Source organism: Mobula hypostoma, chromosome 9 (genome assembly GCF_963921235.1).
Source record: "Mobula hypostoma chromosome 9, sMobHyp1.1, whole genome shotgun sequence".
NCBI lineage: Eukaryota > Metazoa > Chordata > Chondrichthyes > Myliobatiformes > Myliobatidae > Mobula > Mobula hypostoma.
In genome coordinates, this window is record NC_086105.1 from 6,857,506 (window position 1) to 6,873,027 (window position 15,522).

Sequence of the window (15,522 nt, forward strand, 5' to 3'; positions counted from 1 at the left end):
CACCCAGTCCAGTCACCAATATACAAGAGTAACAACTAAATCCAGATTAGCTTCATCATAGAGTAGTAACACTAGAGAACAAAGATTTTGCTTCCCAAGTACTTTTGGGTGTATCTTATGGATTTTGGGCTGCTGATCATGAAAATTGCCAAGAAATTTCCCTATCACGCACCATTTTCTTCGAAATTGCCTATATTTGTTATGTCAATTCATAATACAAATCAAGTTGGCGCGTGGCCAAGTGGTTAAGGCGTTCGTCTAGTGATCTGCAGGTCGCTAGTTCGAGCCTTGGCCAAGGCGGCATGTTGTGTCCTTGAGCAGGGCACTTAACCACACATTGCTCTGCAATGACACCGGTGCCAAGCTGTATCGGCCCTAATGCCCTTCCCTTGGACAACATCGGTGGCTTGGAGAGGGGAGACTTGCAGCTTGGGTAACTGCTGGTCTTCCATACAACCTTGCCCAAGCCTGCGCCCTGGAAACTTTCCAAGACGCAAATTCATGGTCTCATGAGGCTAACGGATGCCTATATTATATATATTCAAATCTATTAAAATATTCAAATCAATTAAAATGTTGCCCACAATGTAAGCTGAAATGTTTTCTATCTTGTCCAGGCATGCCTGGACATGCTTCGGCAGGGCGGACACTGCATGGCAGTACAGGTTTTAGAGAAACAAAACTTGGAATCTGGAGGAGGCAAACAAAGATTCCATGATGCACGAGCCAGGTATGGAAGATGATACTGATAGTGATATAGATTTATGTCAAGTGAGCCTCATCCGATAACTCAAACTGAGTTAAATGACCTGGTCAGAAACTTGGGCTTGTCAAAGGCAAAAGCAGAATTACTGGGTTCAAGACTGCAAGGATGGAATCTGTTGTCAACGGGCACAAAAATTGTTGTGAAGGATCTTGATATTTGAGACAGACGTTTCTCAGATTAACTGATGCCAAGATTAAGGAAGGCATTTTTGCTGGTCCACAAATCAAACAGGTCATCAATGACAGGTAATTCAAATAACTTCTACTGGGACTGAAGAAAATCGCATGGAAGGCATTCAAGGATGTTGTTGAAAAAAGTTCTTGGCAACTACAGAGCATCAAACTATATGCAGCTGGTTGACAACAGTTTTCAAGCATACAAAATCAGGAAGTACAACATGTTACTAACAATTCATTTTCTACATTCTCTTGTTGTCACTGTCAGTGATGAACATGGTGAAAGGTTTCACCAGGACGTTGCAGTCATGGAGAAAGAGTTTCAGGGCACTGGAGTCCATCAATGCTGGCTGATTACTGTTGGACACTTAAGTGAGAAGCCTCAGACACTGAGTACAAATGAAAATCACGAAAACAACATTTTTAGCTTAGTTGAAGTATTGCAAAGTGTCAGCATTGGTATGCAATTAAATGCATTATATTCCATGTAAGTTAATTTCTTGTTTCTTCAAATTGCTATATGAAACAAGTAGTCTGAAATTACGTTCATGTTCAACTTCAAGCAGTCTATCATAAACGAAAAAAAACTCTGAGGAAGCAACACTTAAAAAAATTTGTCGTCCAGTGTAACCTATGAAACAGCAATTGGGATGAGGCAGATTTGGAATAAGCAGAAGACAAATCACAAAGAAGAATCTCAGCCGTGCTTTCAGGAGTGATTAACCCTAGTCTGATCTGCTTTGACCTTCCAGAGACCATTTCAATAGAAGTGCTTTCTAAAAACACAGATATATAGCCTCAAACTGCATACTGTTGACAAGTCCATGCTGAACAAAATACTCACGTCCATTTATTCATAGAATTTACAATTTCTTTATTATAGGTACTGGAATAAATACTTCATATCTGCACCCCATAAAATACTTTTCCCTCCAATTTTAAACTTTGCTCTCAGAATCCATGAGTTGATTTATTATTAAAGCCAGTAATTCCTCACCTTTCCCAGTGCTGTTCAATAATTAAAAGAATAGCAACAAGACATTGATTTCCTTCAAGGGCCACAAAATAAAAAATAAACATGTATTGCTTGTTGATATTAAACTAATGCACACACATGCTGCCTACTTGTCAATGTAATGGAATAAGCACAAAACGGCACAGGTTGGACTATGTTAAAAGCTATCATCACAAACAATCAGTAATAGAACTTCCAGTGTAGCTCTTAAGTATAACTCACAGCTTTCTTAGGTTTTCGTTTTAATGAACAGAAATATTAAAAATACGTATTTTTAAAATGGAGCAGTTTTAAACGATTTTAATAAAAATAAGTTTACTGCCATTATACAAATGAACATAGCATAACAACAGGAATTCTGCAGATGCTGAAAATTCAAGCAACACACATCAAAGTTGCTGGTGAACGCAGCAGGCCAGGCAGCATCTCTAGGAAGAGGTACAGTTGACGTTTCAGGCTGAGACCCTTCGTCAGGACTAACTGAAGGAAGAGTTAGTAAGAGATTTGAAAGTGGGAGGGGGAGGGGGAGATCCAAAATGATAGAAGACAGGAGGGGGAGGGATGGATATCCTCTCATATCCCCTTTGTCAATCACCTGTCCAGCTCTTGGCTCCATCCCTCCCCCTCCTGTCTTCTCCTATCATTTTGGATCTCCCCCTCCCCCTCCCACTTTCAAATCTCTTACTTCAGTTAGTCCTGACGAAGGGTCTCAGCCTGAAACGTTGACTGTACCTCTTCCTAGAGATGCTGCCTGGCCTGTTGTGTTCACCAGCAACTTTGATGTGTGTTGCTTGAACATAGCATAAATTCAATCAGAATACAAATACACTCAGACCCCACATAGTGCTGATTCGTTACAACACAGTTATTCAATTCTTAACTGAATTTTTTTTAAATGACAAAAATTAATTCTAAACAACACTTAAAACTTCTCAAGAGCAGCTGCCATTACAATAAATATTCAATGAGCCAATGAGAGTGTTTTACATACACTCTGAGCCACGCACAGCCAATCATGTATTAATTCACGTTCTGCCTCCCCCACGTGTGCAAATGTTCCTTGTTCATTCACCAATTTATTCCACTTTTTTTCACCCATGATGTCTGGAAAATGGCCTGCAATTTACAGTGAGGGAAGTACATCTAAGATGTCTAGGAAAAGCATTAGCATGGATGTGGAACTGCAAGAGATAAGGCATTTGGAAGCTGGTAAGTGTCAGGTTGTGATGGCACCTCTTTGAAATTGGCTACATCGACACTCAGAATGACCCTGACTGGGAGCGAAGAAATAAGGCAAAGAGAGGTGTTGTTGACATGAATTCCTGCAACTGAGAACTACTTCATGAGAGGAAACTTAAGAAAAGGCAGTCAAATCTCAATGCCTACTTGAAGATGAAGCCAAGGTTAGAGGAGGACCCACAGCCCGGTCCCTCCACTAAGAAGCTGCTGCGATGTGTTGCTGCTCCACTGATGTACATGCTAGGCCCATTTGTGTGTTTGTTACTCCACAAATTACTCTGTATACATAAGTAATATATCACATATCTCAGGTTTGATTTTTTTTAAATCAAGCACACATATCTATTTAGATAATGTTATAGTGACCCCGCCTTGTGCTGATTTACATAGCAGTCCACCTCCAAGGAAAACATCCTCAGCATTAAGCAGGGTCTGAGTGTTGCAAATGAAAAGCCAAATTCAACTCTCACATTCTTATTGTCTTTTCGGATTCACAAAATAGTAATAATCCTCCCGGGAGGGGGGAGAAGATGGCGACGCGACGACAGCGCGCGTGGCCACTTCGGTGATGAATATCAGTTATTTGTCAAGTAGGGGACTGTGCACAATCCTGATTTGATGGAGACAGACGTAAGAGCACCGCGGTACATCTGGAAAACTTCCGAAATGTCTGCTTTGCTACCGCTGCTACTGTGTGGTAACCGGAATCTCCAGAGCTGAAGGCCTGGAAATCCTCGGCTTTGTGTGTTTCAGCGGCCAGGGAGAGGTCGAAGGCGCTCGGCAGAGGATGGCGCTCGGGAGGCTGTATCGGAGAGGCTGCTCGGAAGCTTGGAGTTTTCGGACGGATGGACTCAGGGTCGGCTGTGGTCGGCTGCTTCCAAGGTATCGGCAAGTTGACAGTGCCTGGAGGTTTATGGCAGGGAGTTTCTCCCTTTTGCCGCCTGCTATCGGGGACTCAGGAGTCGATCAACTAGGGACTTTGAGACTATTATTTTTACTGTGCCTATGGTCTGTTCTTTATCAAATTATGGTATTGCTTTATGTGGTTTTGTCAGTGTTAGTCTTTGGTCTGTCTTGTTTTCTGTGATATCACTCCTGAGAAACATTGTATCATTTCTTAAAGCATGTATGCATTTCTAAATGACAATAAAAGAGGACTGAGTGTTCTCATAATCTAATCTAATCTAATCTATTCTTCCAGCAACCTGAATTCAATAATTTAATGGAAATTAGATCAAGAATTTGCCCTGTAGACAGATGTTTACAGATACAAGGATGTTGCCTGGATTGGGGAGGATGCCTTATGAGAATAGGTTGAGTGAACTCAGCCTTTTCTCCTTAGAGCGACAGAGGATGAGAGGTGACTTGATATAGGTGTATAAGATGATGAGAGGCATTGATCGTGTGGATAGTCAGAGGCTTTTTCCCAGGACTGAAACAGCTAGCACGAGAGGGTACAGTTTTAAGGTGCTTGGAAGTAGGTACAGAGGAGATGTCAGGGGTAAGTTTTTTACTCAGAGAATGGTGAGTGCGTAGAATGGGCTGCTGGCGACGGTGATGGAAGCAAATACTATAGGGTCTTTTAAGAGACTCCTGGATAGGTACATGAAGCTTGGAAAAAAAGAGGGCTATGGGTAACTCTAGGTAATTTCTAAGATAAGGACACGTTCGGCACAGCTTTGTGGGCCGAAGGACCTGTATTGTGCTGTAGGTTTTCTATGTTCTATGTTTTATAACCAACTGGGGTTGAACACTCTGGGACTTTATTCAATCTGGGACTGTAGGACATTGAGGGGTGATATTACAGAGTGGTATAAAATCACAGGGTCATAAATAGGATGAATGCAAACAGCCTTTTATTTCCCCACAGTTGGGGAATCAAGAACTAAAAGGCATAGGTTTAAGGTCCGAGGAAAGAGATATAAAAGGAACATGAGGTGCAAATTTTTTGCTAGAAGGTGGTCCAAATATGGAAAGAGCTACCAGAGAAGTCATTGAGGCGGGTACATTTAACAATATTTAAAAGGCACTTGAACAGGTACATAGACAGAATAGGTTTAGAGGGATATGAGCCAAACCCGGACAAAAGGGACTAGTTTAGATAGGAATATTGGACCATTTGAGCCAAAGAACCATGTCCAATGCTGTATAACTCTATGATACTATGCCTTTTAAAAGGCTCAGGGTAAAGCAAACCAAAATCAGGAATTTGTAAAAGTTAACCAGACAAATTTATTAAGAACTTAACCCAAAGGTAACACCGGTGTCACCTTATTGAAGATTTTGCCTTCATCCTATCTGTCACTCCCCACCCTCACTGCAATTTATAACTAACTTGTTTTCCATCTGGGTAGCTCCAACTTTAATGGCATGAACATCAATTTCTTGAACTTCCAGTAATGCCCCCCCTTCACATTTCCCTATTTTCCTCTCTCACCATAGCTTATCTCCTTGTCTGTCCATCACCTCCCTCTAGTGCTCCTCCTCCTTTTCCTTCTTCCATGGCCTTCTGTCCTCTCCTATTAGATTACCCTTCTCCAGCCCTGTATCTATCTCTCTCACCAATGAATTTCTCAGCTTTTTACTTCACCCCTCCATCCCTTCTCGGTTTCACCTTTCACTTGCATTTCTCCTTCCCCTCCCCCACCTTCTAACTCTGTCTACTCATCTTTTTTACTCCAGTCCTGCTGAAGGGTCTCGGCCCAAAATGTTGACTATTTACTCTTTTCCATAGATGCTGCCTGACCTGCTGAGTTCCTCCAGCTTATTGTGTGTGTTGCTTAGATTTCCAGCATCTGCAGATTTTCTCATTTGTTTTCTCCCTTTTCCAGTTATGACAAAACCTGAAACATTGGTTCTGTTACTTTTGTGTTTTTTCTAATTTTCATTTATAGGTCATTTTTATTCATTGTCATTTATGTCAAGTCCCAATACGGTTTCCATGACAACGATACAACTTTTGAGATAAACTGGCTTTGACTTACCAAACATGAGTTGATGGAAGAGGAATTTCCCTGCGAAGAGACCAGTGACAATAGCCAGCAACCACATCAGCACCTTTAGAAAGTTCCAACCACCTCCAGGGTACTTATTTGCGATGAAAGAGAAGCAATTCCCAACAACAATTACATTGGCCGGAGTCTGACTGTGAGAAATGGGATCTTCAGCAAAAATGAGGAAATTGAAAAAAGTCACCAAGTAGGCCACAATCAGCCGACTCCATGGATGTTGAAAATAGTAACGAAATGCTTTTACCATCCTCATACATACAGGCAGCCCCTTCAACTTGTACTCTATGTGAAAAAGAAATTACAGTTACTTATTTCATCAATTAACTATGAGAATAGAATGAATTAATTTTTAACTTTCTATGCTGTTAGTCAAACTACATTGCAATTTATGTTTCAAATTGAACAGTATTTGTGAGATGTCACATTATAGTTTTTTTTAAGGTTGTATTCAGTTTAGCAAATTATCTTACATTGGATAAACTACAGCTTACACTGCATTAGCATTGGGTATTGTGTGGCAGCTGATATACAAATGGGAGAAGATGAAAACAAGAACTGCTTTAAATATCTCACTTGTTTCATGTAAAACATCCAGGAACAGAAAGACAATTCTTACAGGAAGTTGAAGTAACCAATTGCTGGGCTTTACTGTGCAAGACTTCCCTTGGGTGCTGAAGGTTCGCACCAGCTGACTGCCTACATTCCACATACCTCAAATAACAGGCAACACAACAAAGCTTGTTTTTTTTTAAATCAACACTTGTGATGTATTCAAATGGTATTCACCAGCTAAACAAACAACACAGCAGAATGTGATATCCAAATTATCAGCCTCAGCAAATGTCTTGGTTTTTGCAGTAATTAGTAATTTTACATTTAAAAGACCAAGTGATAATTAAACATTACACCCACTGTCTGGTGCTTTCATTCTGTACTGACAATCCTTTCCAGCACTATTCTGGTGTTAGGCACAGCTAGATCAGAAGCATGCTTTAAAAACAAAAGCATGGCCTATCATAGACGATCTATGACTCGATTGTTTGAAATGCTTTATTACTGGGAGCCAAACTGGCAAAAACAAAATCAATCATTGCCTCATCTGTACAGACAGGAAGCAGGTTCAGAAACTATGTCTCTCCTTACCAAAAACACCTAAACATGTTTAACCAAGAACAATTACAGAAGTTTTAATAATTATGACATTTTCAACCAGCAGAGAGAATGCAAGCTTTAATAATAACTTCAAAGTAGAATGGAAAGTCCATTTTAGGTAACTAATGTCAAAATTTTACCAGCAAGTTTGATCTAGTCCCAGGCTATTCCAAAAAGAGCTGCTAAATCTCTGCATCACAGCAATAAAAATAAAGTGTGGTTGGTCATCTGATATATATATTTAAACAGTGTAAATATAGCTGATATCCTGCACATCCAGAGAAGTCATAAATACATGAAGTGAAGTAATACATAATATGTAAAATTTAAAACTTTCATTTAACCAACAAATCCAGTTAATCAGTATTAACATTTTCAGAAAGTTTAAAATTTGTGACTGAAAGAAAGTTGATATATTCCTCCAACGTGTAGCTGCAGGTTTAAATTAAATTTATATCCTTGTTTAATGTTTGTTGTACTGAAATCCACGGTGTAATTTTTAAATGGCCATGTAGAATCAACATTATACTGTTGATTCAACATTATGAAGTTTATACTTGTCTTGCACTTTCCACTGCCATTAAAAATTTGAATTTTAAGAAAGTAAGTTTAAATAATATCAACTAAAATATTAAACACACTACATATTTAAAAACTAAACTAATTTATACCTTCTTCCTTGATCATTGAAATTGGTGGGATTGCTGATCCTGTCCAGATCAAACCTGGCACACCATCCTAGAACAAATTTCCAGGCACAAATATTGAGGAATCTTAGCACGATCCAGCCCCATTGATGGACACTTTGAGGAGTTAATAGTGGAGTGTAGCCAGTAAATTGGAGACTACATTGCTGCTTAAATCCCATTTACAGCAAGAAATGCAGGCATTTCCCAGAAAAGCCAGACTACTGTTCATTTCAAATTTATTGTCATAAACATATGACTATCCACCATATAAATACCATCAAAAGTAGTTTATGGAGCAGCTGCACAGTGCATTACAAACATGACAAATAAGTTAATGTAGGCTTAAATTAATACAAATTATACATACAGTGCTTACAAAAAGTATTCACCACACCCCAGATGTTTTCATGTGTTATTCTTTTACAACATTGATCCACAGTGGATCATCACTGGTGCAATCAATTAGTTTGAGAAGTCACATAATTCGTTAAATGGAGATCACCTGTGTGCAGTCAATGTGTTTCAATTGATCGTAGTAAAAATGTACCTGTAGCTAGAAGGTCCAACTGCTGGTGAGTTAGTATCCTGGCAAAAACTACACCATGAAGACAAAAGAACACTCCAAGCAACTCCATGAAAAGGTTATTGAAAAGCACAAATCAGGAGATGGATACAAGAAAATTTCCAAGTTACTGAATATCCCTCAGAGTACAGTTAAGTCAATCATCAAGAAATGGAAAGAATATGGCATAGGTGTCATATGGAGCAGGCTGTTGTTAAAAACTGAATGACTGTGGAAGAAGGGGACTAGTGAGGGAGGCCACCAAGAGATCTGATGATAGCTCTGGAGGAGTTACAAGTTTCAGTGGCTGAGATGGGAGAGACTGCACCTACAACAACTGTTGCCCGGGTGCTTCACCAGTTGCAGCTTCATGGGAGTGTGGCAAAGAGAAAACCACTGTTGAAAGAATTGACATAAAATCTTGGCTAGAGTTTTGCCAGAAGTCAGCTGGAAGAAGGTTCTATGGTCTGATGAAACCAAATTTGAGCTTCTTGGCCATCAGATTAAACACTATGTTTGGCATAAGCCAAACACTGTACATCATCAAAAAATGCATCATCCCTACTGTAAGGCACAGTGGTAGCTGTATCATGCTGTGGGGATGCATCCCTGCAGCAAGCCCTGGAAGGCTTGTGAAGATGAAGGGTAAAATGAATGGGTAAAAATGAAGGGTAGAGTGTTGGAGTTGATAAACTACATTAGGACAGATAAGTCCCTGGGGCCTGACAGAATATTCTCCAGGCTGTTCCACGAGGTGAGGGAAGGGATTGCTGAGCCTCTGGCTAGGATCTTTAGGTCCTCATTGTCCACGGGAATGGTACCGGAGGACTGGAGGGAGGCGAGTGTTGTTCCCTTGTTCAAAAAAGGTAGTAGGGATAGTCCGGGTAATTATAGACAAGTGAGCCTTAGTCTGTGGTGGGAAAGCTGTTGGAAAAGATTCTTAGAGATAGGACCTATGGGCATTTAGAGAATCATGGTCTGATCAGGGACAGTCAGCATGGCTTTGTGAAGGGCAGATCGTGTCTAACAAGCCTGATAGAGTTCTTTGAGGAAGTGACCAGGCATATAGATGAGGGTAGTGCAGTGGATGTGATCTACATGGATTTTAGTAAGGCATTTGACAAGGTTCCACACGGTAGGCTTATTCAGAAAGTCAGAAGGCATAGGATCCAGGGAAGTTTGGCCAGGTGGATTCAGAATTGGCTTGCCTGTGGAAGGCAGAGGGTTGTGATGGAGGGAGTACTTTCAGATTGGAGGGTTGCGACTAGTGGTGTCCCACAAGGATCTGTTCTGGGACCTCTTCATGATTTTTATTAATGACCTGGATGTGGGGGTAGAAGGGTGGGTTGGCAAGTTTGCAGGTGACACAAAGGTTGGTGGTGTTGTAGATAGTGTAGAGGATTGTCAAAGATTGCAGAGAGACTTTGATAGGATGCAGAAGTGGGCTGAGAAGTGGCAGATGGAGTTCAACCCGGAGAAGTGTGAGGTGGTACACTTTGGAAGGATAAACTCCAAGGCAGAGTACAAAGTAAATGGCAGGATACTTGATAGTGTGGAGGAGCAGAGGGATCTGGGGCTACATGTCCACAGATCCCTGAAAGTTGCCTCACAGGTGGATAGGGTAGTTAAGAAAGCTTATGGGGTATTGGTTTTCATAAGTTGAGGGATAGAGTTTAAGAGTCGCGATGTAATGATGCAGCTCTATAAAACTCTGGTTACGCCATACTCGGAGTACTGTGTCCAGTTCTGGTCGCCTCACTATAGGAAGGGTACAGAGGAGATTCACCAGGGGATGCTGCCTGTTTTAGAGAGTATGGATTATGATCAGAGATTCAGGGAGCTAGGGGTTTACTCTTTGGAGCGAAGAAGGATGAGAGGAGACATGATAGAGGTGTACAAGATATTAAGAGGAATAGATAGAGTGGATTGCCAGCACCTCTTCCCCAGGGCACCACTGCTCAATACAAGAGGACATGGCTTTAAGGTAAGGGGTGGGAAGTTCAAGGGGGATTTTTTTACTCAGAGTGGTTGATGCGTGGAATGCACTGCCTGAGTCGATGGTGGAGGCAGATACACTGGTGAAGTTTAAGAGACTACTAGACAGGCATATGGAGGAATTTAAGGTGGGGGGTTATATGGGAGGCAGGGTTTGAGGGTTGGCACAACATTGTGGGCCGAAGAGCCTGTACTGTGCTGTACTATTCTATGTTCTATGAATGCAGCAAAATACAGGGAAATCCTGGAGGAAAACCTGATAGTCTGCTAGACCAGTGGTCCCCAACCTCCGGACTGATACCGGGCCGTGAAGAATGCAGTGGTAGCTGGAACGCTGCATTTTTCACGGCCCACTGTCGGTCCACAGCCCGGAGGTTGGGAACCACTGTGCTAGAGAACTGTGACTTGGGGAAAGATTTGTTTTCCAGCAAGATAATGACCCCAAGCATAAAGCCAAAGCCACACAGGAATGGCTTAAAAACAACATAGTTAATGTCCTGGAGTGGCCAAGGGCTGTTCACTCATGCAATCTGACAGAGCTTGAGCAGTTTGTAAAGAAGAATGGGGGAAAAAATTGCAAATGTGTGAAGTTGATAGAGACCTATCCACACTGACTCAAGCCTGTAATTGCTGCCAAAGGTGCATCTACTAAATATTGACTTGAAGATGGTGAGTAATTATGCAAACAATTATTTTGTGTTTATTAATTGTAATAAATTTAGACCAAGTTGTAGAAATCTTTTTCACTTTGATACAAGAGTCTTTTCTGTTGATCAGTGTTAAAGCAAAATTAAATCCACTGAGATTCAATATTGTAAAACAATAAAATATGAAAACTTCCAAGGAGGGTGAATACTTTTTGGGCACCATATCTCACTGAACAACATTAACTAAAATAAATGTAACCAAAGTATTACAAAGATGAGGAAAAAGAAATGTAGTCTGAGGTGGTGTTACTGCCTTTAACAAATCTAGATTAGCATGGAACAATGTTAATTTTTAAATATGCACTGAGATGTGACGAGAATACACATAAATTAAGATGTTTGCTGGCCTGGGCTTGCACCAGTGGCATCAGCAGCGGTCTGCCACCTGTCCTCAGGGGAGAGGAGCCAGAGTGGAAATAAAGGGGGCTTTTTTGATTGGCTGCTGGTGACTAGTGGCGTTCCACATGGATCAATGTTAGGACCTCTTCCTTTCATGTTGTATGTAATGATTTGGATGAATCAATTGGTGGCTTTCTGGCCAATTTTGTGGATGATATAAAAATGGGTAGAAGGGTGACTAGTGTTGAGAAAGCAAGATGCCTGCAAAAGGACCCGGACAGACTGGGAGAATGGGCAAAGAAGTGGCAGACGGAATATAGGTTCATTTATTATCAAAGCCTACAACTTTGAAATTCTGCAATTCTCTAGCCATGGTGTAGGAAGTGTATGGTCATGCATTTCTGATGGTCACTGGCTTGGCAACCAAGTTATTGCGTATATTTAAAGCAGGTTGATAGTTTCTTGATTTAGTCAGGGAGCCAAAGGTTATGGGGGAAAAGATAAGAGAAAGGGGTTGATGGGGATGATAGATCCACCATGACAGAATAGTGGAGCAGACTCAATGGGCCAAATAGCCTAATCCTGCATGTCTTGTGCTCTTATGGACTCCCCTGAAAATAACCCCCTACCCCCGCATTAACTCTGTGCACCAGACAGAAGATACAAAAGCCTGAAAGCACATACCACTAAGCTCAAGAACAGCTTCTAAGCCACTGTTTTAGGACAAGTGAATGGTTCCTTAGTACAATAAGATAGTCTTGACCTCACAATCTACCTTGTTACAACCTTGCACCTTATTATCTACTTACACTGCATTTTCTCTGTAACTATAACACTTCCTTTTTGTACTACCTCAATGTACTCTCATAACGAGTTGATCTGTATGAACGGTATGCAAGTTAAATCTTTTCATTGTACCTTGGTACGTGTGGCAATAATGAACTAACTATCAATTTACTGGCATGCTCAGGACTTTAGTATTGCTAGACTATCCAGATTGTCCATGTGGTCAGATGATATTCCATTAATACTCCAACACACTTTTTAATCACCTTTTTCTTAAACTGTTGCACAGTAGAATAATCATTTTTCCAATTAACCCAGTAAGCTCAAAGGGGGAATGTGATGAATGGTCCTAGTAAACTTAAAGGGAGGACAAAAAATAGAACCAGTTGAATTTAAAGGGTACGTTGAATCAGGGCCTAGTAAGTGGACAGGGAGTGCAGAAACCAAGGCTCATGCCAGTGAATGGGGAGGGCAGGGCTGGAGACCCGGTGAGTCAATGGGGAATCTAGCAAACATTATTTGCTGAGCTAAATGGCAAACAATTAAGATTTCCAAATAGTTGGATAGTGAATTATTGGAATTTTACTGTATTCTCCTAGACAAGTAAGAATTCTCTCTGTTGTGATATAACTCTACGAAAGAATAGCATGACAATACACAGCAAACAGCTTCATCAATTAAGAATAATAAGCTAGGTACTGAGAACTGAGTTCATTATCATAAGTATTACTACTTTTTTAGCATGATTTGCTGTCAATTCTTTGTTTTGTGTTTTTGTAAGCATTAAAATCACCATCACAAATTAGAAACAGGAATTGCCTCCTCAGCTCTCTCAAACCTGCTCCACTATTTAATCAGGTCATGACTGATGTGACTGTAACCCCAACACCCTATTCCTATCTACCCATCATATTCTTTTATTGCATTATCACTTTGGCTCCACCACTCTTTGAGGAAGAGAGATCTAAAGACTCAACATATTCCAGGAGGGCATTTGCCTCAACTGCTTAATGGACACTCCATTATTTTTATGCAGTGACTCCTAGTCCTCTTCACATCACCTCAGGATTGTGTATGTTTCAATTAAGTCCCCTCTCACTCATCCAATTTCCAGAATTTTCTCATAAAACAATCCACATATTCCAAATATTCATCTAGTAAGCATAATTTGAGCTGCTACTGCTTTAATATCCTTCCTTAAATAAGGAAAACAATACTCTACACAGTACTCCAGATAGGATCTCATTAATATCAAGTCAAGTCACTTTTTATTGTCATTTCGACCATAACTGCTGGTACAGTACACAGTAAAAACGAGCCAATGTTTTTCAGGACCATGATGCTGCATGAAACAATACAAAAACTACACTGAACTATATAAAACAACACAAAAAGTACACTAGACTACAGACCTACCCAGGACTGCATAAGGTGCACAAAACAGTGCAGGCATTACAATAAATAATAAACAAGACAATAGGCACAGTAGAGGGCAGTAGGTTGGTGTCAGTCCAGGCTCTGTTCACTCAACCTATACTTTGTACTTTCTTGCAGTCTTGGGCAGAACAGTTCTCCTTCCGTATTTCCGGCTGTTTTTATTGTGAGATTTCCTTTCCAATGGACATCAGTGATCAGACAAGATTGGTTGTGTCATTTGCGAACTTGATTTTTTTTAAAAAATGTCATTTAGTGGCAACTGAAACTACCTTTTTATTCCATCTTTATTTTATTACATGAATTCAAAGTCTCTATCTCCTCCCCCCTCTGGACCTATCTATACTTCTCACTGCCTTAGTAACGCAGTTAGCATAACCAAAGACCCCACCCACCTTGGACTTTCTCTCTTCTCCTCTCTCCCATTGGACAGAAGATGCAAAAGTTGGGTAGCACATACCAGCGTGCTCACGGCAAGCTTCTATTCCACTTGAATGAACCTCTTGTACAAACACAGACTGTTAGCTTCACAATCTACCTCATTATGATCTTCCATTTCTCTGCTTTCTTCCTTGACTCGATAAGAAGTTTAGGTCTTTGTAGTTGTGCTAAAAGTTACTTGATTTGAATTTGGAACTCTGATCCATCAAAGTAACATAAATGTGCAAAGCAAATTGCTGTTGATTCTGGAATAATAACAGCAAATGTTCAACATGTATGCTAATTAGGCCTGTGGAGAGAGAAAGTGAGTAAATGTTTCAGGTTAAAATAATAATTGGATCTTGACTAAACAATTTCACTTGCATTTAATGCCTTTAATCATTGCCAGTGGTTTTCTAAGTGTGATCTGTGGCAAGAAGATCATGATATGCAATCATGTCCGATTGTCTGTGGTTGAGGATTTTGTTATCCCAGCATATAGAGGGGAAAAAATAGGCCAGCATTCAGCAATGTAGATAAATGATTCCCCACAGGTGACATAGGATAGTTGTATACTCCAACCACAAAGATGTGGAAACAAACTTGAATGGTCAACAAGAATAAAGAATTTAAATTTGGAAAATTAAAACTGTCTCCTATTTGTGTTTCAATCTACATTTTTCTACTCCTCTTACAAACTTCAATATTCAGAAAGGATGGAGGCAGATAGGAAAAACAAAATAGCTTTAAGACTGGCACTTGATTTAAAATCATAGAAAAGAAACACAAATACTGGAAAGTACAGCAACTGGAAATGAAATACTTACTTTAACTTAAATGAAAATAATACTGAAAAGATAAACAGCCATTTTAATATTGGAAGCAGATTAAGAGTCAAAGGGCAGAGAGAAAAATCAACAACATGGTCATAGGCTTTCTAAAAAGTATTCATTAGTTTGACGTAGAGACCACTAACAATGAGTGGACTTCATTATTGTCCACTGATTTTTCATGACTCCTTGCTCACAATCAGATCCTTTCCACATCTCAAATGCCACATGTTCTAAAGAAATACAAAACGTAGCTGAAGCATTTTTAAGCATTTTTTAAAATTACAAATCGATTTGGTGATAGGATTTCTGTTCTTCGAAAAAGTTTAACAATGGAGACCCTAACCTCTGTCTCACCTCCATTTTCAATTCACCACAATGACATTGTCACACGATGCTTC

At 40.2% G+C, this 15,522-nt stretch overlaps 1 protein-coding gene across 3 annotated transcripts in view; it reads right to left on the reverse strand.

The window, feature by feature from the left end:
- tmem117 (transmembrane protein 117) overlaps positions 1 to 15,522 on the reverse strand; it is a 461,344-nt gene that overhangs the window by 410,357 nt on the left and 35,465 nt on the right. For all 3 annotated transcript variants that reach the window (XM_063057677.1, XM_063057674.1, XM_063057675.1), the window contains exon 2: positions 6,181 to 6,489. In XM_063057677.1, the coding sequence (XP_062913747.1) occupies positions 6,181 to 6,489 (309 nt within the window). The remainder of the gene's footprint in view (positions 1 to 6,180; positions 6,490 to 15,522) is intronic.